Below are 21,771 nucleotides of genomic sequence, written 5' to 3' on the forward strand. Positions count from 1 at the left end.
AGAGAAAAAAATATAAAGATTTATAAAGAAGTTAAAAAAACCACAAATATTTAAACACTTTACTACAAGTATATATAGTCTATATAGAAACTATCACTTTACATTGATTCAATTGGTAATTAGTTAATTTTGAGAGGATTGATCCCTAAATTTTTCTTAGTCATAGAAAATTAGAATTTCACAAAATTTTAATATTAATCTAATATAAATTTAAATATACCAATATTTGGCAAGAACCAAAAAGTGTGTGTATGACCAAAGAAACATGGATCGGGCTGGGTTACCAACAAACCTGACCCAACTTTTAAAGTGTAGATGATGATGCTTGCCGTTTTAGATAATTCTTCCTTGCTTTTTCAACTTCAAATACAAGCTACCTCTCCTCTCAACACCTCTTTTCAAAACCCTAATTTCTCTTTTCGTTCCACTCTCGTTTCACAAGATCGCCTTCGCTGCTTTTCCCTTCAGGTGTGCCTCTCAATTCTGTTCTTTCTGCCAGCCGATCATTTTGTTTCGCTTTCTGATTCTTCAATTTCGACATCCACGTTCCACCTGATCTGCCTGATGGATTTTTGGCTTCGAATTATGTGTTTTTCGTTTTCTGTGGCATCGGATATTTTAAATCGTAATTTGTGTTCTTTTTGCGCTTGTTCTGGGAAGATAAACTGGAATTTCATCTCTTGCTCTCCGCATGTCTTGATTGTCACAATTATCTCTATCGGGATTATAAAAATCCTTTGATGGATCGTTTATTGATTGATATCAAATAATGTTTCGTTGCAAAAAAATAATTGAGTTTCATGGCTGAAGCTTTTAAATTTAAAGGTTTTTTTTTATCTTTCCTTTTTACAATTGAGCATTAATTGTTGGCGGGTGTGTGATCAGATTGGAGTTTTATCGTAACGTGCGATCAATATCCTGATAAAATAACAAATGATCTGTTGAGGTTGTTTTCATTAACATTATTGTGATGACTGATGAGGCGAGGTTACGAGTGGATTTAATGGTATGTTTTTTTTATAGCTTATTTGATTTGATTTCGCAGGAATTATGTCTTTTGTGCGGAATTATCAAGCAGAAGATCGTAGTTTACATAGTGGTTACTGGTCCACCTATGATGAAAACAACTTTGGCCGCAACAATAGAAAAAGAAGCAGGAACAATTATCACCCCAGGAGTTTTAATATTCACAACGATAACCAGACGAAATTTGGAGACCATGGTTGTGCCTTCAATTTTTCCTTGGCCGATCATGCCAATTATCTTAGGTATGATGTTGTTCCATCATCTTTGAAAAGGAGGAAATATTCAGCCCCTATATGGCAAGAAAGCCATAAATACTATGTTCCACCCATGGTCCATGATAATATCCCTTCGTCCTGTAATTTTCAAGCTCCTCCTACAAGATCCGATGGTGATGCCTCCACATCAGCTGTCTTCAAGTACTGCTGCTCTATTTTTGAAGATGATAAGCCTGTCTTCATGTCAAGGGATGAGATTGATAGATACTCTCCATCTAGAAAAGACGGTATTGATGTGCATCATGAGACACACTTGCGTTACTCCTACTGTGCCTTCCTTCAGAATCTCGGAATGCGTCTTGAGCTGTAAGAGTCAAATTACTCGTAGCCCACACATATTTGTCATTATTGTGACGTACAAAAACATTTAATTATAACCATTAGATTGAAATGAGAAGTCAGATCGCTTGTTTAATTACAGTTATTGGTGAGGCTTTTAAAAGTTCACCTGATATCTGCAGTTATATAATCAATCTGAATAGTTAATTTTAATCTAATGGTTATAATTAAATGTCATCATCTCACAATGACTACGAGTTCTTACCTAATATGTTCTGTATATATTGAAAAAAAAAACATTGCTATGGACATTCATGTAAGATTTTAGTTTGTGGATTTAATTTAATTCATTGATATTTGACCAGCATAAAATATTGTCATGTTCATTTTGCAGGCCCCAAACCATCATTGGGACATCTATGGTTCTGTGCCACCGTTTTTTTGTTCGTCGGTCTCATGCTTGCCATGACAGATTTGTGAGTTTTTTATTTGACCTCTAGTAGCTCTAAATACATGTTTTACTTTTCTTATATGTTACTTGTAATTTGTTCCTTCAAGTTGCATCTCTGTGGCCAAGCTGATTTTCTATTAACATTAATCTGTGCTGCAGTTGATTGCTACTGCTGCTCTTTTTCTTGCTGCAAAGTCAGAGGAAGCTCCACGCCCTTTGAATAACGTATTGAGAGCGTCAAGTGAAATTCTAAATAAGCAAAATTTTGCTTTGTTTTCCTACCGGTTACCTGTTGTGAGTATAGTTCAAACTACCTGAAATATCTTATTTTTATTTTTACCTGTGGGAGACACGCAAACCAAATAATAGCCTAGCATCTATTAACTTGTATGTGGATATGCCTGATAATCATTAAAGTATCCATGTTTGCTGATTCACTATAAAGTAAATTTTTGACAGGTATCAATTCAAATGTGTCAAAATTTCTTGGATAAATCCAATTTTCCTTTTAGTTGAATATTAGTTGAAACTTTTATTGTAATTTTCATTTGTATGTTAACTTGATTTGAGTTGTTTCACAGGATTGGTTTGAACAGTATCGGGAACGGGTGTTCGAGGCTGAACAGTTGATACTTACGACTCTAAATTTTGAACTCAATGTGCAACATCCCTATGCATCTCTCACGTCTGTTCTTAACAAATTAGGTCTATCAAAGACTGTTTTGGTGAATCTGGCATTAAACTTGGTCAGCGAAGGGTGAGTTTTCACACATTTCATGCTTATATTTGATGGTTTCAGTGGTGATGTTTGTTTATACCATTTATTTTTTGAGGACAAAACGTGGTTGGCTAAAATCCAATCTGTATGAAATGTTCTGAGCTGTTGGCTGATGTCCTCTTCAGGTATCCCATTTGTTGGTTCTGACTAGGTTCTTATTATCTAACCGAGTGAACGGAATAAAAAACCTAGTGTAGGAAACAGGACATGGGGCTTTGGGTGTTAAATCTCAACTCAAGCAATAGAATGTCTTGAGGTCTGGAGATCTAGTGGCTGAGGAAGATACCTTGGTGTCTCCCCTTCTAAATTTTGGTTCCAAATAGTGTTGATTCTCTCAATATTTTGCTTTAGCCCAACTTCTGTGTGTAGATATTCTGTCATGGAATATTGATTGTTTTGGCATCCATATAATTGCAGGATATTCACAAGATTAGCGTGCTGGCCTGTATGATATTCTTAGCTGGCGGATTGATATGCTGTTCATCAAAAGTTTTGTTTTACATCTGAAGTTGAACTGCTGATGTCTAATGGATTGCTTTACCTTGAATATGTCTCATCAACTTTTATTTTGGCTACCCAAGCTAGCCACCAGAGCCCTACCCCACAACTCAGATTTTCTGTCTAAGCCTCAATACCTTGTAGCTTATGCTGATTTCCATTAGCTAAAGGGGCTCTCCATAATTTTTAGTAACTTCGGTTGAAAGAAGATAATTAAGGGACATGACAATATGAAACTAACAAAAAGGAGAAGAGAGATCGAGAGGCAGCCCATCTTATCTTAAAAAATTTGAATCTTTGTTCTGAACAAGTTTTAGTCTGTGATTATCCATTGATCATAATGAGGCTTTTCCACTAGAGTCTACGTGTTACGTGGAGGAAAATAGGGGTATTATTTTTAGTTTTACTAAAGAGGGTTAGAGTGTCTCTGGTACTGTGTTTTTGTCTATTCATTTTTTCCTAAATGAAAAAAAACCAGTCCTTCATCTATATATTGATTTGGGGGGAAACTGTTTCTAAGATAAATCCACTGATAAAATTCTCTTTAGAAGTGTTTCCTTTGTGGTTAGTTTAATATCCAAATTTTGGGTTTGTGAAAGTTTCCTAACCTCCCTCTCATTTCCCGCTTTGAGTATTCTGGTCACTCAAATGGATTGGTTTAATCACATGATTTTTCTTTTCCAGGTGTTTTAGATTTGAATTTGTTTCATTTCCCATCTAAAAGATGTATAAACTTTATCCAATAATTTGTTGGCTAAGAGTTTGACTATGACAACTACCAAATAGGTTGTACATCCAAAATGATTGGATGATATTGTTCAAATTTTTATATTGAAAACATATATAAAATATATGAAAACATTTGTTCTAATTTCTAGCTAATTTGTTTTGTCAAAAGTTCAAATATTCTTGTTCATCTATTACTGATCACTCTTTCAAAAGGTTTTTTTGTTTCCTTGTTTGTTGACATTAAGTCTGTAATGATAATGGAGAATAAAGATTTATCTGGCTTTCATTTGAAATAGATTTTTTTTTCTTCAATTTTTAAACTCAAAATTGTTTGACGACCCTACCTAGTGGTATGTGACTTTATTGTTGTTTAAGTTAAAATTGTGATCATTGTATTGTAGACTTGTAGTGATATTTTTAGTTTTAACAGTAATAGGGGTGCATTGATAGTTGTTCATGTTTTTGTTGTGTTCTTCCTGTGTGTTGCCCTTTGTTAAGAAACGGGATGGAGAGTAGAGAAATAGGTGAAAATAAAATAAAATGAGAGAAGAGAGAGAAATAAGGTGTGGGGTTTACTATTATTTTTATTCTATTTCTCACATATTTATCTCTTTCCTTTTTTTTAACTACACACCTTTATTTCACTCACTCTTTTCTGTTCACCATTAGTTGCTAGTGACTTTCTGTGATTACATGATGTTAATTCCTCCTTTGTGTTTGTTGTCTCTCTCCTAGCTATTTCTCAAATTGTTTATTGAATATGATTTTGCTTGATACCTCCCTTCAACAAAAAAAAATCACACTTAAGGTGGCTCGCATTTTGCTTTTATTCTTCATATCATTTAGCATGTAGTGATCAGCCGTAGTTCTTTTAAAATGTTATTGATTGGAGAGGTTGATCTTTTATTATACTTTAAATAGCTCAGCATCTTCATGAAGTATGTACCAGTATTATATGTTGGTATGGTCAGCCTGCCATATTTCAATTGATTATGTAAAGAGCTTTTGCTTCCAGCTGAGTTAAATTGCTCAACTGTTTTCGTGTCTTGAAAACCTTTGTTGGATGGGTGGGGTTGAAGACAATGGCTCTCACTGTATGCTTCTTGTGTCTGAAGGATGTTTTGTACTAGTATTATGGTTTGGTCCAAGCAGCCCTTCTTACCTTTCTCCTCCAATTTGATTTACAATTTAATACCTGCATTGATTAGAAAGTTATGAACAACTATGTGAAAATTATAATATACTCCATCTCCTGTGCTCAACCATGAGGACAAGGAAGATTAAGAAAAAGGAACTTTTCTTTTTCTCGTTCTCTTTTTATCCCCGCTCCACTATAAAGGGGTTAGCTGGTCTATAAAGTGGTTGTGATGTGTAGGGGTTCTATGCAGCCCAAAATCCCTTTACCCTACCCTCTCAGGTCGCAATAATGACCTCCCACTTTTTGCAGGAAATGGAAGTGCTAGAACATGAGACATTTTTGTACATAATAATCCAACTTTGTACTTCGTATTTGTGCCTTAAGTGTATGCCAACTTTGATGTGAAATTGCAATAACTTTTGTACTTATATGTCAACTAGCTGTCTGCTTCAATTCCTTTGCAAAATGTTTTTATGTTTTATATTGTGTAGTCAGTTTTAAACTTCTATTTTTACATCTGCAACATGGACAACAATGGGATCTTGTTCTATAGCCTGTTAAATTAGTTGCATTCATTGTAAACATTCCAATGAGCATGGTAGCAACAAGGCTCTGCAGGTCAAAATATTGAGAAGATATGGCATTAGCTTTGAAAGATTCAATTGTTTGCAATATGCAGCACAGCACACCATGCATACTTTTTAATTTTAGTTGCATAAAATTTCTGGAGCTTAGAACCCCACGGCAGAGTTGGGTCTGAAGTCTGATAAATTCTCTAGATGAGTATAAGATATTGCTATAGTTTGGTTATACTCTTATCAGCAATCCTGCACAGATTCTTGGAATTGTATGCTTCCTGAGTTGCTGCTTTTCTAGTTGGTAAGGAAAAGTTAATAAACTTTTGTTTTCCTCTTGGCATGAATGTTGAATATTATTTGAAATATGTAGTTCATATTACTGCTCATTCTAATAGCTGACATGATCTGTCATGGTGGGAACATATGCTAAGTTGGTGGCTCGGATGGTTAGTTTGACTATTTATGTATATTCTCTATTTGTGTTGAACAATACTGGCTGTAGTGGTGCCTATCTTGTATAGTCTATTGAGGATGGAATTTGTTTTGCAGGCTTCGGAGTTCTCTCTGGCTTCAATTTAAACCCCATCATATTGCTGCTGGAGCTGCATATCTTGCTGCCAAGTTTTTGAACATTGATCTCACTGCTTCTCAGAACATATGGCAAGAGTTTCAGACAACACCAACCATTCTTCAAGGTATCCTGCACCCACTTCACCGTTCTAATTTTCATCAAGCAACATTACTAGATTTAATGTTCTGTTCTGAAATGATCGGTTCAGGATAGCAATAGACAAGGCAGGGCAATTTATTAAGATTGGCATGTAATTTGAATATTCTTTTGTTAGTTATTAATATTGGTTTTGACATTGATGCAGATATCTCCCAGCAACTAATGGAGCTCTTCTGAAAGTATTGAAAAACTAGATTATGGCATCCTTCCTAGTAGAGTAAATTTTGAATATATAATTCAAAATGTCGTGTACTTCGGAGGGTGAGGTAGAGATCGTGTAGGAACGTCGACATATATTTTTGGCGAGTTACAAGATTGGTGGGTGTGACCTAAGGTTTTCTATGTTTTACCAACTTCCCTGAATCCTCTGCTAAAACGTTGAGCATGATTTGCGTTCATTTCTGTTGATGCCTTGTGATCAACTGTGACATGTCATAATGTCAAAGCGTGGTTAGTGAATGAAGAATCCATCCATGAAAGTACACAGAACTTTGTATGTGCAGCAAATACAAATTATTGGTTCGGAGGTTATATTTATTGTTGGTCGCTCCTTACCCTGGTTTTATGTTATGAAAGAAAGAGTCATTTGATATCTGTAGTTACGGTTAATCTTGGTGCTTACAGAAAAAAAAATAGTTTTCTAAGTTCTTGGCACATAGAGGAATATCACCAGATCTTTGCGGAATTGTTTTGTAACCCTCCGCGTGTTATGCTCAACAAATACTGTTCATTCTATTGCATCTAAAAATTAGGTACAACATCCCAGTGTTCAGAGCTTGCACGTATTTTACACTATTATATTATGTTAAGTGGGTTTGGTCACAATTGTCTTGGTTATTTAAAAATATAAGAAAAGAAAATTAAATGCTAGTTCAACGACGTATTAATTCTTTTTTATTAAATTTTTAGAAAACTAAATTGGGTTAATACAAATTTTCTCACTTGAATCCGCAGGAAAGATGAACTTAGATCAGATTATATTGTGAAGTGAGATCTCAGGCTTAAATCAAGAGAATGAATTTTGCAAACAAAATTGTGTCCTTCGGTTCGAAATATTTGAAAGAGTGAAAAAAAGTGATGGACCTAAATTTTCTCTCTTAATTTTATGTTGTCTTTAAATATTGAAAAGTTTAAAATATACTGCAACAGCAAACTATACTGCAACTGCAAATATTGATATATTTTGCTTATATTACAATAAAAAAATACAACTTAAATATTTTAATTTTATTTAAAATTCGTTGAAGCTTTTATTTATTAAAAAAGTAACATTATTTTTTCTGTAATAAATATATATAACAATTATTAAAAATCAAATAGTATTAATAGAATTTTAAAAAAGTTAATATAATTAAAGCTTTTGTATTACAGGCAAAATATATAAATAGTTGTTGTAGTGACCATTTATTTTTGTATTTCTAAACAAAAAAACGAGAATTACATTTCACTGTTTATGAGTTTTAGAGATGTGGTTAGTTATACCCCATTATTTGATGTGGTCATTTTTAAACAATTATATCCCTTTCATTTCCTAGTCATATCTTTTAAAATATTCACAAGAACTAAGAAATTTCTTATTTTATTAATTTTTCCACCTAAACATAACAAATAGATGTGTGAATGGTTTAAGATTTATTGTAAAAAGTAAGAACATAGAGAAAAAATATGTTTAGGGAAGAAAACCAGAAGTTTTTTTTCTTATGACAGATAACAGAATAACGGGAGAAACTTATTCTTAATATCAAGTCACTTCACATAATTAAAGATAAACTTTAATCTTCATGAGTTTAGTATTAAAAATTAAGGTGTATGAACTAAATAATTAATTAACTATGGCTAACTAAAATTTAGTTAATTTTAATTTAATTTTTAAACATTGTATTTTGACATTTTAATTCAGTTTCCTCTTATTTTTCTTTGTTATATATTTAAAAAGCTATGCATTTAAGCTATGTACGTGTAAGGAGTAAATTGAATAATTTTAAAGCAAAAGTATTAAAAGGATAAATTTGTATAATTTAGAAACTAAATGATTAATTAAATGAGTTGTTATAAATAACTAAAAAGGAAAATAACTGATGGTTGATTTGATCCCTATTTCTATATGCATAGAAAATGATTTTTTAACAATTTTAAGAAATAATATTAGAAAATGTATAAATAATAAACAAATCTGATACTATCATATTCCAATATATCAGTATCTTTCACTTTTGTAAAGTGATGATTAAAAGGTCTTATGTGTATACTTAAAAAAAGGTTTTAATTAACACGAAAAGGCATAAAAGGTAGATGAGGTTGACTTTATCCTCAGAACTTTTCAATCATTGCTGCCACATTCTTTAATTAACATTCTTATTATTTTAAGTAAAGCAAGATAATTCAATTTTAGCTGTCAATTAATCTTAAAAGATGGCAATTTTTTAATTAATGTTCACCAATAAAAAAAGAATAAACGTTTCTATTATTTAATCATAAAGGCATATTTATTTATTTTTTTACAAAAAGTGAGTTTCAGAACCAGAAAATGAGAGATTTTGAAAGATTCCGTTTCTTATCCTTTACTTTTCACAACTAAAAACGACGTCAGATAGATACACGGATAAACTTCATGTCTCCAATCGTTTTAAAAAATCAAGATTTCAACTAATGTAGTTTTCATTTAAAACAAATAAATAGATTACAAATATTTTTTTTATAAACTTAATAGACACTGAACAAGGTTTGCATTAATTTTATATATTGTATTTTGATTTATTTTTAAAGTTGAATATCGGTTAAAAAGTATATATTGTGAATGAGTTATATGGCTTTTATACTAATCAGCCAATCCTATAAATTTTTTTATTTATATTTTGAAATTGAAAACATGAAAAAGATTTAATATATTTTAATTAAGAAATAAAAATTGAATCTAAAAAGTGGGAAGGTTGGTCTTAACCTTTTGTGCCTGTTGTTTGTTTCGTCTAAACCGGTTCATCATCAATATCCTCGCTTATTTTTCTCATCCTTTCAGATAAACTATACAAATCAAACACGACACAAACGCTCACTCCTTTTCTTACCAAAACGCCACTTGTCTATTGTCGTTTCGTCGATCCCATGGATCACACGCCTGCAGCGCAGCGTCGTCTCCGAGCTCTTCACGACCACCTCTCCCCCACCGCTGCTGACTCTCCCTCCCACCTCCGATCTAACCCCACCGCCGGCGAGTTTTATTCCGGTACTCCCTCCCTCTCATGACTGCTCTTATTGCACTTATCTCACCTCACTTGAACGAGGCTAGGATAATATGATAGTTACGTTCGATCTCTCTCTCTTTCTCTCTCTGTGTGTGTAGGATTATGTTCTGTGTATTTCTTTTTGGTCTTTGATTAGCAGTGAGTTGTCGCTTTTGAATTTGAGATTGGTGAAAAAGGAAGAAAATGGATTGGAGGAGAGGATTCCTGTTTTGAGCTATGCGTACTTATAGCTGATTGGAGGGTTTTGAGAATGAATATAGTGAAGTGTCTATTTATTGCTATCTTCGATTCGTGTGCATTTGGACCGTTTCTTTCATGTTTATAGAAATACAAGGCATAGAGTAGTAGGCATTTCTTTTGGAATTAAAATTCAACAGAGGAAGAAATGTTTAGTATGGGGGAGGTTTTGGTTGTTATAAATGTTTTGGTGGAGAGACTGAATAGTTCATTTACTAGTTCCAAGTCTTCACTTCATCATGATCGGGTTTCTTTATTTATTTTTACTTTTATTTAGTTATTTATCAGAAGCAAGGTGAAGGTTGAACCGTGTAGCGCAAAAGTTTTAGTTCCTGATGCACCAATACTCTTCATGTATTGTTAGTGTTGACTTCCTGCCTTCAAGTTGTGTGATATGGGCCAATCAAGTCACCAATATTGGTACTTAGTTGTTAATTAAATGTGATAATCACGTATTAATTTAGTGATGTCAGTGTCGTAGTGCTCTCTGAATTTTATTTAGAATCATTTTACATTTTTTTGGAGGCAATGGTAGGTGCTACGACTCAAATCAGAATGGGATTTGTCATAACACATTCTGTTTCTGAAAGGTGATCATGTTCATAAACTGTCATTTTTTCTCTGTCAATCATATTACTCAAAGGTGATATTCATAGTGTTACATTTGTCCAAATTTTCTCACAACTTAAGGAATTTTTCTATCCCTTGACTAAAGAATATTTTCATATGCCATGCTTATTTGTATTACTGCATTACTTTCTTGCAATTTCTTTTAGTTGACATCGTTAATTTTGATCTTTACTTCTGAACAGAACAGGGGTATAGTGTTGTACTCCCAGAGAAATTACAAACTGGAAAGTGGAACGTTTACAGGTATAGCTCTTCCATTCTTCTCGATCTTGATTTTTATGCATCATTCTGGAGCTAAATCTGAGTCTGATATTATTTTCAATTCTTTATGGAAGATCTGTTCGATCTCCTCTGCAGCTAGTGAGCAAGTTTCCTAATCATCCTGAAATTGGTACCCTGCATGATAATTTCGTGTGAGCATCACTCCTTTTTCTATGTAAAATTAGCTCTGAACTTCAGAGGATTGATAGTAATCTCAATCAACTGTATTTTAATAAAAAAATATTTTACATGCCTAAGAAATTGATATGTATTCTTTCAAACTCTGCTAATAATAGGCGCTCAGTTGACACCTTTCGAGACTACAAATATCTGGGAACTCGTGTCCGGATTGATGGAACTGTTGGGGAGTAATGTTTCTTTCTGGGGCTTCTTTGCTTTTTCATTCAAATTTACTTTACATCCTTCTCATCAGTTCCTCTATCCCTTCGCTTTTTAAGGTACAAATGGATGACTTATGGAGAAGCAGGAACAGCCCGGTCAGCAATAGGTTCTGGTTTGATTTATTATGGAGTCTCAAAGGTGAATGCTAGGTTATATTTTTATATTTGATTCTTATTTTATGTTTAACGAAGTATCATATAAGTTACCATTGGTTTATGCATTCATGTTTAGGGTTCCAGTGTTGGATTGTATTTTATTAATAGACCAGAGTGGCTCATTCTTGATCATGCCTGCTCTGCCTACTCATTTGTATCAGTGCCTCTGTATGATACTCTTGGTATGTTATCTACAATTTATCAGGAATTTTTTTCTCATTTATATCTACCTTGGCTTTACCCTCAGGTTTAACGACAAAAAATTGCTTGCTCTTGTAGGTCCTGATGCTGTCAAGTATATTGTTAGTCATGCTTCCGTGCAAGTTATATTTTGTGTAGCTGAAACATTAAATATAGTAAGTATGTGTGGGCTTTTTCACAATATTGCGTATCCCTTCAGTTCCTTTATAATGAATACCGTACAATCACCAGTACCCATTTTGATAACTTGTTGTGATGATGGATTTCCACGTCGAGTATACTTTTCATGGCTTCTGGACCATGTCTGTAAATATTAAGTTAATCCAATGCACACTAGGGTGATTAAATTCTGTAGATCATTCAGATATTCTAAAACAAAGAGTTAAGGACCATGTTCATATATACTTTAGTTTTCTTGCTAGCATATTTTATATAACTTATGGTCTTCTTTTGCAAAAACTTACGTATCATATAACCTGCCCTTTCAGTTTCTGAGCTACTTGTCTGAGATTCCAACAGTGCGTCTAATTGTGGTATGTCTGAATTATGGCTTATGTTTGAAATTAAATCTTCATTTTCAAAGTAAGTCATACTGATTTTTGGTTAGTATGCAGGTAGTTGGAGGTATTGATGATCAAATTCCATCAGTTCCATCCTCAAACGGAGTTCAAATTATTACATATTCAAAGCTACTTAATCAGGTAATCTTATTGCTTTCTGTGTCAACAAATGTTGGTTTGTGGAGAATAGATAGTGTTCTTATTATATTATCTGCTTCCCTGAATTAGTAAGGAAATCCCATTTCTGTTCTGTGGTTCTCTTTCTAATTATCCATTTAGGTGTATCAGTCCTAAGATCCTTCTGTAAATGGTGTTGCTATTAATTTGGTCTGCTGCTATACATTATACTCGTTACTTCATTGTTCATGTGGTTTTGGTTTAGGGACGCAGCAATCTCCAGCCCTTTTGTCCTCCCAAACCTGATGACATTGCGACCATTTGCTATACAAGTGGTACAACTGGAACCCCAAAAGTGCGTAGGTTCCTGTAGAATTATGGTTTACTTTTTTCTTGCTGACATTATGATATACTATTCTCTTATAATGTTTTCTTTGCTTATAGTGTCTTTATAAAGCGTTTATTTTAATTTTTCTGCTCAACAAATTATGATCAGGGTGCTGTCCTGACCCATGGAAACTTTATTGCAAGTGTTGCTGGGGGTACTATGGATGAGAAGTTCGGCCCTTCTGATGTGTGAGTCATTTTTTAATGCATACAATGTTTTCCATTTTTTTTCTTTGACAGTTTATTCTACTGTCTTTACCTCAATTTCTTTTGATTTTCAGTTATATATCCTATCTCCCTTTGGCTCACATTTATGAGCGAGCAAACCAGGTCATGGCAGTACACTTTGGCATTGCTGTGGGATTCTTCCAGGGGGTGTGTCTGACAAATTAAACTCCTTTCTTTCTTTCATTTGGTTTTTGTCTACTCATTTTGAATGAGCTTATACTTTTATGAAAAATTAACGTTATATATAAGTGTTGTAGCATAGGGGGGCCCATACGATATTTTGTGAGGTCAAAATAATTTCATTTTTCATACTTGCATTCCTTGAAATGCTGCATTGATCCATAAAAGAGTTGTCAAGTAGCAGTCTTTTATTATAGTATTCTTGTGTTCCATATATACTTGTGTATGTATGCATGGATTATAAATTATAATGCAACCTAAAGTGTAGAATGTCTAAATAATAGCAACCTTTTCTGCTTGACTGTTATTGTCTTTTCCGGCCATGTAATATACTTTAGAGCACTGCCTTATGTGATGTGTTGAAGGTAGATTTTACTAAATTTTGTTTCAGTTTATTTTGCAATATTCTCAGATTAGCATAAAATTTATTTTTAACATTTTGTATGCAGGATAGTATGAAGTTAATGGATGACATAGCTGCCCTAAGACCTACTATCTTCTGCAGTGTTCCTCGACTATATAACAGAATATATGCTGGGTAGAGTAATTATACATTTATGCTGTACTTTTTAGAACTCTTTTTTTTTGCTTCTTGTGTGCTCATTGTATCATTCAATTGGATTTTTTTTACAGTATCATTAATGCTGTTAAAACATCTGGTGGTCTGAAGGAGAGACTATTTAATGCTGCCTACAATGCTAAAAGGCAGGCTTTATTACATGGTAAAATAATGGCTAAAAAGTTGTAACTTATCATTTTGGCTTAAAGTTTTAGTATCATTTAAAAAAAACTTACTCTTGACATCCATTTTTCCATTTGTTTCAGGGAAGAACCCCTCTCCAATGTGGGATAGATTAGTTTTCAACAAGATAAAGGAAAAGCTTGGAGGACGAGTTCGGTTTATTGCATCAGGTGCCTCGCCTTTATCACCTGATATCATGGAATTTTTAAAGATGTAAGTTTTGCATAATATTAATATTATTGTATACATTAATAAAGAGAACAGTCCACTTATTATTTTTAATCAATTTTCTCTTACTGAATAATATGTGCGTTCTGCAGTTGCTTTGGTGGTCGAGTGACTGAAGGATATGGAATGACAGAGAGTACTTGTGTTATAAGCTGCATAGATGAGGGTGACACACTTGGTGGTCATGTTGGCTCTCCTAATGCTGCCTGTGGTGAGTACTAAGTATGACTTCTATATCACACAGCTAATAGCTTGCAGTATATTCATATGATTTAAAACCTGTTTGATATTATATTTCAGGTAATATGTGATGCACCAATGAACTTGTTCATGAACTGGTTAAATTTTTTCTTTTTAAAAAAATAAGTAGTTGCAACATCCCAGCATTTGTAGTTATTCAAAATGTTCTTTTCCTTGGTAGTAGGTACTGAATTTTGGGGATGGGCTGCATTCTTTATTTGGGGTGTAGTTTGTAAACATCAAAGTTAAATTTCTTGATTGATTTTGATGCACCTGATCAATGAGTAGGTCTATCTACGTGTGTTATTGGGCTGCTGAGGGGGTTCTTATTATAGGATTTCACCTGGACTCTCCGTGCAATGCAACCTAACCTTTATCATTTAAAGGACCTAATAGAAAGTGTGTAACTTAATAACCTCAGTATATATCAAATCTGCTCAGAAACAGTACACGTCTTGACTTTTGAGCCAATTCCCTTCCACAAATAACGATTCTCCCAGTCTTTTTTAAATTTATCTGCAATGGTGTTTAAAAGATGAATTTATATTTAGTTTATGTCAGCTGAAGCTTTGTTATGCCTAGTGCCAAGATTTTGTTCTTTCTTTCAGAGATAAAACTTGTGGATGTTCCAGAAATGAACTATACATCTGATGATTTGCCCAATCCCCGTGGTGAAATTTGTGTCAGGGGTCCCATTGTTTTCCGAGGTTATCACAAAGACGAAATTCAGACGTAACTACTTTTCCTGCCTGGTGCCTCTGAATGAAGTTTACCTTGTCACATATAAAACTACTTGACTTTCAATCCAATTATGCAGGAGAGAAATCATTGATGAAGATGGATGGCTTCATACTGGAGATATTGGGACGTGGTTGCCTGGTGGTAGACTAAAAATTATTGATAGGTGAGATAGCATTGTTCTAGTTATAATTATAATCCATAATTGTTATGATACACACGGCTTCTTAACTTACCACCTGACAGATTGAATCCATCTCTGTTTAACCTTTAATTCATCAGGCCGCAAGTATGCTCTGTTCAATGAGTAGACTTGAATGGCACTTTATAGAGTGAACTTGCTATCTCCCATTGGTATTTTGTTCAATGAGTGCTATTGCTGTAAGACTTATAACTGCATACTGCCTCCATTTAACTTTTATAATTTATATATTTAACTTCAGTAAGACGCTTTTTGAAACTTGACACCCCTGGTTTCCTGTCTATTTTCCGAGCCCAGTTTTTACAACATTGTCAAGCATATGAATGAAAGTTTAACATTTTATTATAGGAAGAAAAATATCTTTAAGTTGGCACAAGGCGAGTACATTGCTCCTGAGAAGATTGAAAATGTATATGCCAAATGCAAGTTTGTGGCGCAGTGCTTTGTATATGGTAAGGAAATTAATCAACATAAAAATTTGGTGTGATCTTTGTATCTCTATCTTACTTTACTCTTTACTTGCTTGCTGATGCTTCTTTTTTCTTTTTTAGGTGATAGCCTAAATGCTTCTTTGGTAGCTGTTGTCTCGGTGGATCATGATATGTTGAAAGCATGGGCTGCTTCAGAAGGCATAATGGTAGTATAAACTTTTAGATTGTTTTAATATTTGTTCCCCTCTATCATATGCATGTACTAAACGTCCATCTAGACAGTGCTTAAAAGTTGGTTTTACTTTGTGCTTGATATCTTGAAATGTATTTTTGATTCAGATCACTCTAAGTCTACAATATAGTTCGGAAAATAAGTTTGATAAAGACTTGGTACTAATTTTGTGAAAACAAAATTGTAGGATATCTGACATAAATTAAGCATTTTCCGTTAAGTTGAACCGACTTTCCTTTGACTTGGTCATACAAGTGAACTAACTTTTCTTTGATTGGTGATCATACAATTGAAATAACTACATATATTAGATTAAATTTTTATCCCAGGGTTATCTTTCTCTAGAGTTACGCTTCTCGTGTTTCCATCTTTGTTTACTTTTTCGCCATATGATAGCTCTTCTATGATTAGTTTAGTATATTACATATTCATCCTTTTAAGGTTTGACAAAATCATACCGGTTAAAAAACATGGGAGGTTTTTATGTGAAATCTTGAAATTTGGACTGGCCCGAGTAATTTTGAAATCAAGAAAGTAGAATCCTGTATTTTATATCAAATTCAAGGGAGGTTCAAGAAATTTACTCTAATAATTTTATTTTGCTGCAATGAGTTGATGTTAATTTAGCGAAGCAGTCTGCAAGTTTAACTGATACTCTTGTGGTCATGGGTGCAGTATAATGATTTAGCACAACTTTGCAATGATCCAAGAGCAAAGGAAGCTGTCTTGGCTGAGTTGGATGCTGCTGGACGAGATGCTCAGGTAGGTTATTCATTTTATGTTACACTTATCTTATAATTTGGCCCCGTCTTTAATTAATAATATTGATATCTGTAACTTTATGTGATACCTGTAGCTTAGAGGATTTGAATTCGTAAAAGCTGTCACTTTGGTTGTCGAACCCTTTACGTTGGAAAACGGTCTGCTTACTCCAACATTCAAGGCAAGCTTTGAGTCCTAAGATTTTTTGTTTTTCATTTTAAACTGATGTGGCAATAAATCATGTGTATTGCGTGCATCTTTTCAGATTAAGAGGCCTCAGGCGAAGGAATATTTCGCAAAAGCAATATCTGATATGTACACTGAGCTCTCAAGAACTGATATTTCTCAGAAAACGTTGTGAAATTGAGGGTCTCCCTTCACTCCCCTCAACAGATAAATAAAGACACATGATTCATAGCATCGTAAGGCAACATAGCAGAAGCATCAAATGGGTACGATCTTGCAACTTGTTGTTTTGTAATGAAAAGAGTCGTGCTAACAATTTCGTAGCTTTATCTAGTTCTAGTTGCCTTACGTGATTTTAATATTTTTTTTTTCTGAATAAATATTACTATACTTTTTAATATATTCATTATTATTATTATTGATATTGCTGTGAATCAATCAATAGTTCACTACCAACCTATTTCAGTAGCATTTTGATATTTATTTATTTTCTTTTGGTGGGATTTCACTAACTAATATTATGCACCTGAGTATTTATGGTGATGACTGTTATTATGATTTTTGTGAATAAAATGGAGTCGAAATAATACTTTTATGACATTATATAATTTTTTAGAAAGGATCTTGATTCTTTGTGAAATTTAAAAAAATGCTAGCATTATGTCTCTTATTGTCTTAGGGCAATGATTAGGGGAACAAAGGTAAAAGGTATTCAATTAACAAGAAAATTATTCATTATATTGAAAACATATAAAATAAATTAAATTCTTTTAACCAGTATCTTGAAATATATGTTATGTTAGCAATATCATTAAAATATTAAATATATAAACATAAAATGCAGTTCTATTTTATATATATATATATATTAAATTCAGAGTTTTTTTTTTTACTTTTTAAAATGAAATACTTTTTGTGCATTTTTTGGCAGGTTATTCAGCTCTTCAATCTATTTTGTACACATGTTGAGTTTTATAGCTAGTTAAATTATTATTATTTTATTTAACAGGTTATTTGATCTAAAACGATTTTAAAGCATGAATACGAAGGTTCCAGTTGAAAGCCATTGCTCCTTTTTTTTTTCTATTATCTTTCCGATTTGTTTGTGATTTAACCAATTTGCTTAGATGCTTTTTCAGAACGGTTTCATCATGTCAATTTTGTGGGACTTAACCCGAATAAAAGTGTCATTATGCATTTGTGGATTTTTGTTTTTCAAATTATCTTGAAAATAAACATATTCACTCATTGAGTGAACACTTCAATCGGCTGTTTAATCTGCTAAGTTTAATAAATGGTATCAAGTAGGTACGGAATCTGTTTAGAGTTATTTTATCATCTTATGTTATTGGCTTGTATGTTTGATGCTTTGTGCAAAGTTACTTTTACTGTTTCAGTAAGATTGCAAGCTGACTACACATGATTTGTTTAATTCTAGATCCATTAGGATCAAATTACATACAAAACTATCCTCGGTTTCCATTTTTTGTTGTCATTTTTCTGCTGTTCAAGTCGTTGTAACATTAACAAAGCAGCTGCATATGTGTCTTTGTGGGATTCAGACGCTAACTGCAACAAATTGATTAACCCAATGGGTGTGTAAAATAAAATGAATCGAAACTATTTGTATTTAGATAAATCAAGTTTGATTTCAACGAGTATTTTTTGTAGAGTATTTCGGTTCCATTTCTTTAAAATATCAAACCATGATCTGGTATGTAAAGATAACCGAACTGAACTATTTAAGCGAACCAAACTATACTGTGAAACAAATTTTTGTCGAAATCGATCTGTTTCTAGGGAGCAGTTCAATTTGATTTAGATATTTTTAAAGAAAAATGATGAATGAAGAATATCCCTGATTAAGTAATCTCTTTTTCACGTCACAAAATTTGGCATCGCTATAAAAGTTAGTGAGGAATGTAGTCAGTTACTCTTTTGCTGATTTACAAATAGGTGATAATAGTCATATTCTGGTGTTTAAATAACTTTCTTCTGTTACAATTATTTGCTGTAAAATTCTTTAGCTATACCGTCCAATGCACGATAAAATGTTACTAAGGCGACGGTTGTGATAGCCAATTCTATATTTGATTGATGATAAAGTTATGTGTTTAAATTGTGAAAGAAAATTAAATTCTTGTATCTGACAGTTAACTATTGTTAATGATCTTTCAGAAACCAAAATCCAGAGCCAAAACCTTAAATTGAATGACATAAGTAATAGACTTTTTGTCCTCTTGGCTCTAAATGGTGTCTTCGCGTGCCTTTATACAAAATATTGGCCTAACGAACCAATTATGATGAAATCAACCATTATTTGCAGAGCACGCTTTGTTGCTCTACTTGGTACCCGTGAGGTTCTTACTGCAACAATAGATTCATACCCTCACTTTACCTTTTTCTTCTTCAACAACTAAGATAAATTTCACTACACTAATTTTTGGAATTCCTTTAAAGTCTGATCAGACCATCCATAAATAAAAATCTCATAGTATATAAGTAAATATAAATCTCATCTTTTAAATTAAATTTTATAAAGTTAAGTTAAAAGATAAACTTAAAGTTCGTGTATAAGCTTCCACCACATTTTTACAATAAAATCCATTTTCTATTTATTTCAACCCGTATCCTTACATTCACGTAATGTTACCCTTTAAAATCCTACATGCAAAATTTTATACTGAAGGTGTTCTTGTTAAAAAAATTAAAGACTAATCCATCCACGTACTGAAATTTATTTAAGGAATCGACTTTTTCAACGATTTTTTTGTTACACATAGACTTGTCATGATGTTTAATGTGTAAAATTATAGGAAAAATACCTCGTAATACATCTAATATGTGTTTTTATTGTCACTGAAAATGGTATACAGACTTGCCAATGATCTAGGCAAATGAGTTGAAAAATTTCCTTGATCAGTTTCAATACAAGAAGAAAAGCAAAAGAAGTCCATAAAGCAAACTAAGCATAACACTTTGTCATTAAACATAGCCAGAGAAAGCAAGTGATAGGATTATTGGCATGGCCAAACTCATCATAGCAAAAGCTCCCTTTAGAGCAATCAATGGGTGAGCATAGCTAGGAGAAGGTGCTGGTACATTGGAAACTTGAACTGTTGGAGAGGCCAAAGCTGATGAAGTAGGTGCATCAGCAGAAACCTTGAGCACGTTTATATCAACCTTCTGCCCTGCTTCGCAGTGGCCAGGGACGCCGCAGAAGAAGAAGTGGTGGCCATGATTGGTTATATTGATGGAGTCTTTGCCAGTGGTGAAGGTTGCAATAGGAGATGATGCATTGCATGACTTGTACATGGCATGCGTCACTCGCATTACATTGTGGAATTTCTCATTGTATTCAAATACTACAAATAGAAATCACCAACAACAATTTGAGTTATGTAGTTACGTTGGTACTAATAATCATAATTAAGTAAAAGCTGTGCTCTATAATGATTTTGAGTTGAATGTTTATGGAATATACTATGCAAATGTCCGCGGTGAGGCCAACAATCTCATTGCATGTTGTTTTGTCTTTTCATCCGAAAGAACTTGTGCAGAGCACCAGAGCACAAAAGGTTAATGCAAGTTAAAGTGGTGGGTCATGCTGGTTTTTACAACTCTCCTCATGAAACAGACGTATGATAGTCTCTTATATACGAATAAAAACCACGAAGAAACAAAAATAAAATGTGTACAAGTGTAAAAAGCAAGAGTTTTTTTATGTAGGGGCCCTCCTTGAACACATACTTTATTTTCTTAATAATACTAACGCTTGCCATGGAAGTGCAATGGTGGGCTACTTCATGAAAAACAGAAGAAAAGAAGTAACTGAAGTTTTCAACACTCAATTCCGCATTGCTAGAAAGAGAGACTATGGCAATGTATTTTCTTGCACATTATTCTATAATGGGGTGAAATCTTTAAAATCACTTTCTACTCTTATTTAACGAGTTTCATGCATAATTTTGCAATTTCAAGGTAACAATTCAAACTGTGTTTGGAGAAATGTATTAAAAGTTATGTTCTTAGCTCTCCTCTTTCTAGATAAAAGAAAGGGTATCACCTAACTTCAGTATTGTATGTATTCTTATCATTATGAGAAGAAATGCAGACATCAAAAGGACTTTTTTTCCATTTTCCAAAATGATTTGATCTCCCATCTGCTAACAAGAACAAAAGCCAACTCAATACCCCAAACAAAGCATGCAATTGGATTTGGAGTGAGGAAACTTACTGATAGTGTCAGCAATTTGGAAGTTCTTGGTAGCAGCCCACTTCTTGTAGTCTATTTTGCCAAGGGTAGTCCAACCAGAAGAGTCCCCAACCTTGTATACAGCTGCATATGAAACCTGCACAATTGCCATCACCATGAACAAAGCCACAATTCTCTTTACCAAACCCATGGTTTCAAAAGCTTGTTGTTTGTGTCTCTTATCCTTGAGGTTTGGGGTCTTTATACCCTTTTGACTACTACTAATTGGCATTGAAGGCATTAGATGTTGGAACTTGAAGAATGGCAAAGTGGATGAATAGGTCCCACTATTTTTCTTTAATTAAATGGTTTGTAATGTTTGATGAAAACTCCATCTCCATTAGTAGTACTTAGAAAAGGGAAATGTGGGTCACAGTAATAAGTGCTCCACTCACTCCTATTATGCTTTTGAAATCTCATTCTCAAGTTTTTTTTTTAAAACATAATTAAGGCAGTAAATAATTTGGAAGGAAACTTATAATAAAAAATTATGAAAACGTTCCTAAACTTCCTTATAAAAAAGTCAGGAAATAATTCTTATTTCTTTCAATGTATATTTTTTTTTCTAAATTCAATTTTATCAAAATTAAAAACAAAACTATATCAAGATATAAATTATTTTGTCATATCTTTAAATCATATTTTGTATATTCAACGATATTTATTCATAATA

The 21,771-nt window shown here is 33.1% G+C and overlaps 3 protein-coding genes across 12 annotated transcripts; 2 read left to right on the forward strand and 1 right to left on the reverse strand.

Annotated features, from left to right (window-relative positions):
- Positions 1–238: 238 nt before the first annotated feature.
- LOC137829874 (cyclin-T1-5) lies at positions 239–7,013 on the forward strand. Of its 7 annotated transcripts, none has more exons than XR_011084107.2 (9): positions 246–468; positions 1,046–1,607; positions 1,975–2,056; positions 2,191–2,325; positions 2,613–2,788; positions 3,227–6,053; positions 6,148–6,216; positions 6,302–6,447; positions 6,628–7,013. XR_011084107.2 is itself a non-coding variant. In XM_068636850.1 (7 exons), exons 2-7 carry the CDS (start codon positions 1,051–1,053, stop codon positions 6,657–6,659), a joined length of 1,128 nt encoding a protein of 375 aa, XP_068492951.1. In that variant the 5' UTR covers positions 239–468; positions 1,046–1,050; the 3' UTR covers positions 6,660–7,013. The 7 variants fall into 7 exon arrangements, 1 of the variants encoding a protein (XP_068492951.1); XR_011084105.2 differs by having other exon boundaries at positions 6,148–6,198; XR_011084104.2 differs by having other exon boundaries at positions 3,227–6,216.
- A 2,385-nt stretch (positions 7,014–9,398) lies between these two features.
- On the forward strand, positions 9,399–18,108 carry LACS6 (long-chain acyl-CoA synthetase 6). Of its 4 annotated transcripts, none has more exons than XR_011083998.2 (24): positions 9,399–9,705; positions 10,774–10,834; positions 10,927–11,004; positions 11,149–11,220; positions 11,311–11,392; positions 11,486–11,591; positions 11,689–11,765; positions 12,099–12,143; positions 12,225–12,311; positions 12,553–12,642; positions 12,784–12,863; positions 12,956–13,049; positions 13,532–13,620; positions 13,716–13,804; positions 13,908–14,037; positions 14,145–14,263; positions 14,901–15,024; positions 15,110–15,196; positions 15,581–15,684; positions 15,784–15,869; positions 16,571–16,657; positions 16,752–16,838; positions 16,923–17,109; positions 17,775–18,108. XR_011083998.2 is itself a non-coding variant. In XM_068635672.2 (23 exons), the coding sequence occupies exons 1-23, from the start codon at positions 9,585–9,587 to the stop codon at positions 17,016–17,018; spliced, it is 2,091 nt and encodes a 696-aa protein (XP_068491773.1). In that variant the 5' UTR covers positions 9,399–9,584; the 3' UTR covers positions 17,019–17,261. The 4 variants fall into 4 exon arrangements, 1 of the variants encoding a protein (XP_068491773.1); XR_011083997.2 differs by having other exon boundaries at positions 17,853–18,108; XM_068635672.2 differs by lacking the exon at positions 17,775–18,108 and having other exon boundaries at positions 16,923–17,261.
- A 1,567-nt stretch (positions 18,109–19,675) lies between these two features.
- Positions 19,676–21,399, reverse strand: LOC137828920 (chemocyanin). The gene is made up of 2 exons (XM_068635675.2): positions 21,081–21,399; positions 19,676–20,208 (listed from the first exon to the last, which is right to left on the reverse strand). Exons 1-2 carry the CDS (start codon positions 21,337–21,339, stop codon positions 19,829–19,831), a joined length of 639 nt encoding a protein of 212 aa, XP_068491776.1. The 5' UTR covers positions 21,340–21,399; the 3' UTR covers positions 19,676–19,828.
- Between the last annotated feature and the right edge of the window lie 372 nt (positions 21,400–21,771).

The sequence above is a fragment of the Phaseolus vulgaris genome, chromosome 7 (genome assembly GCF_051622355.1).
Source record: "Phaseolus vulgaris cultivar YP4 chromosome 7, ASM5162235v1, whole genome shotgun sequence".
Lineage (NCBI taxonomy): Eukaryota > Viridiplantae > Streptophyta > Magnoliopsida > Fabales > Fabaceae > Phaseolus > Phaseolus vulgaris.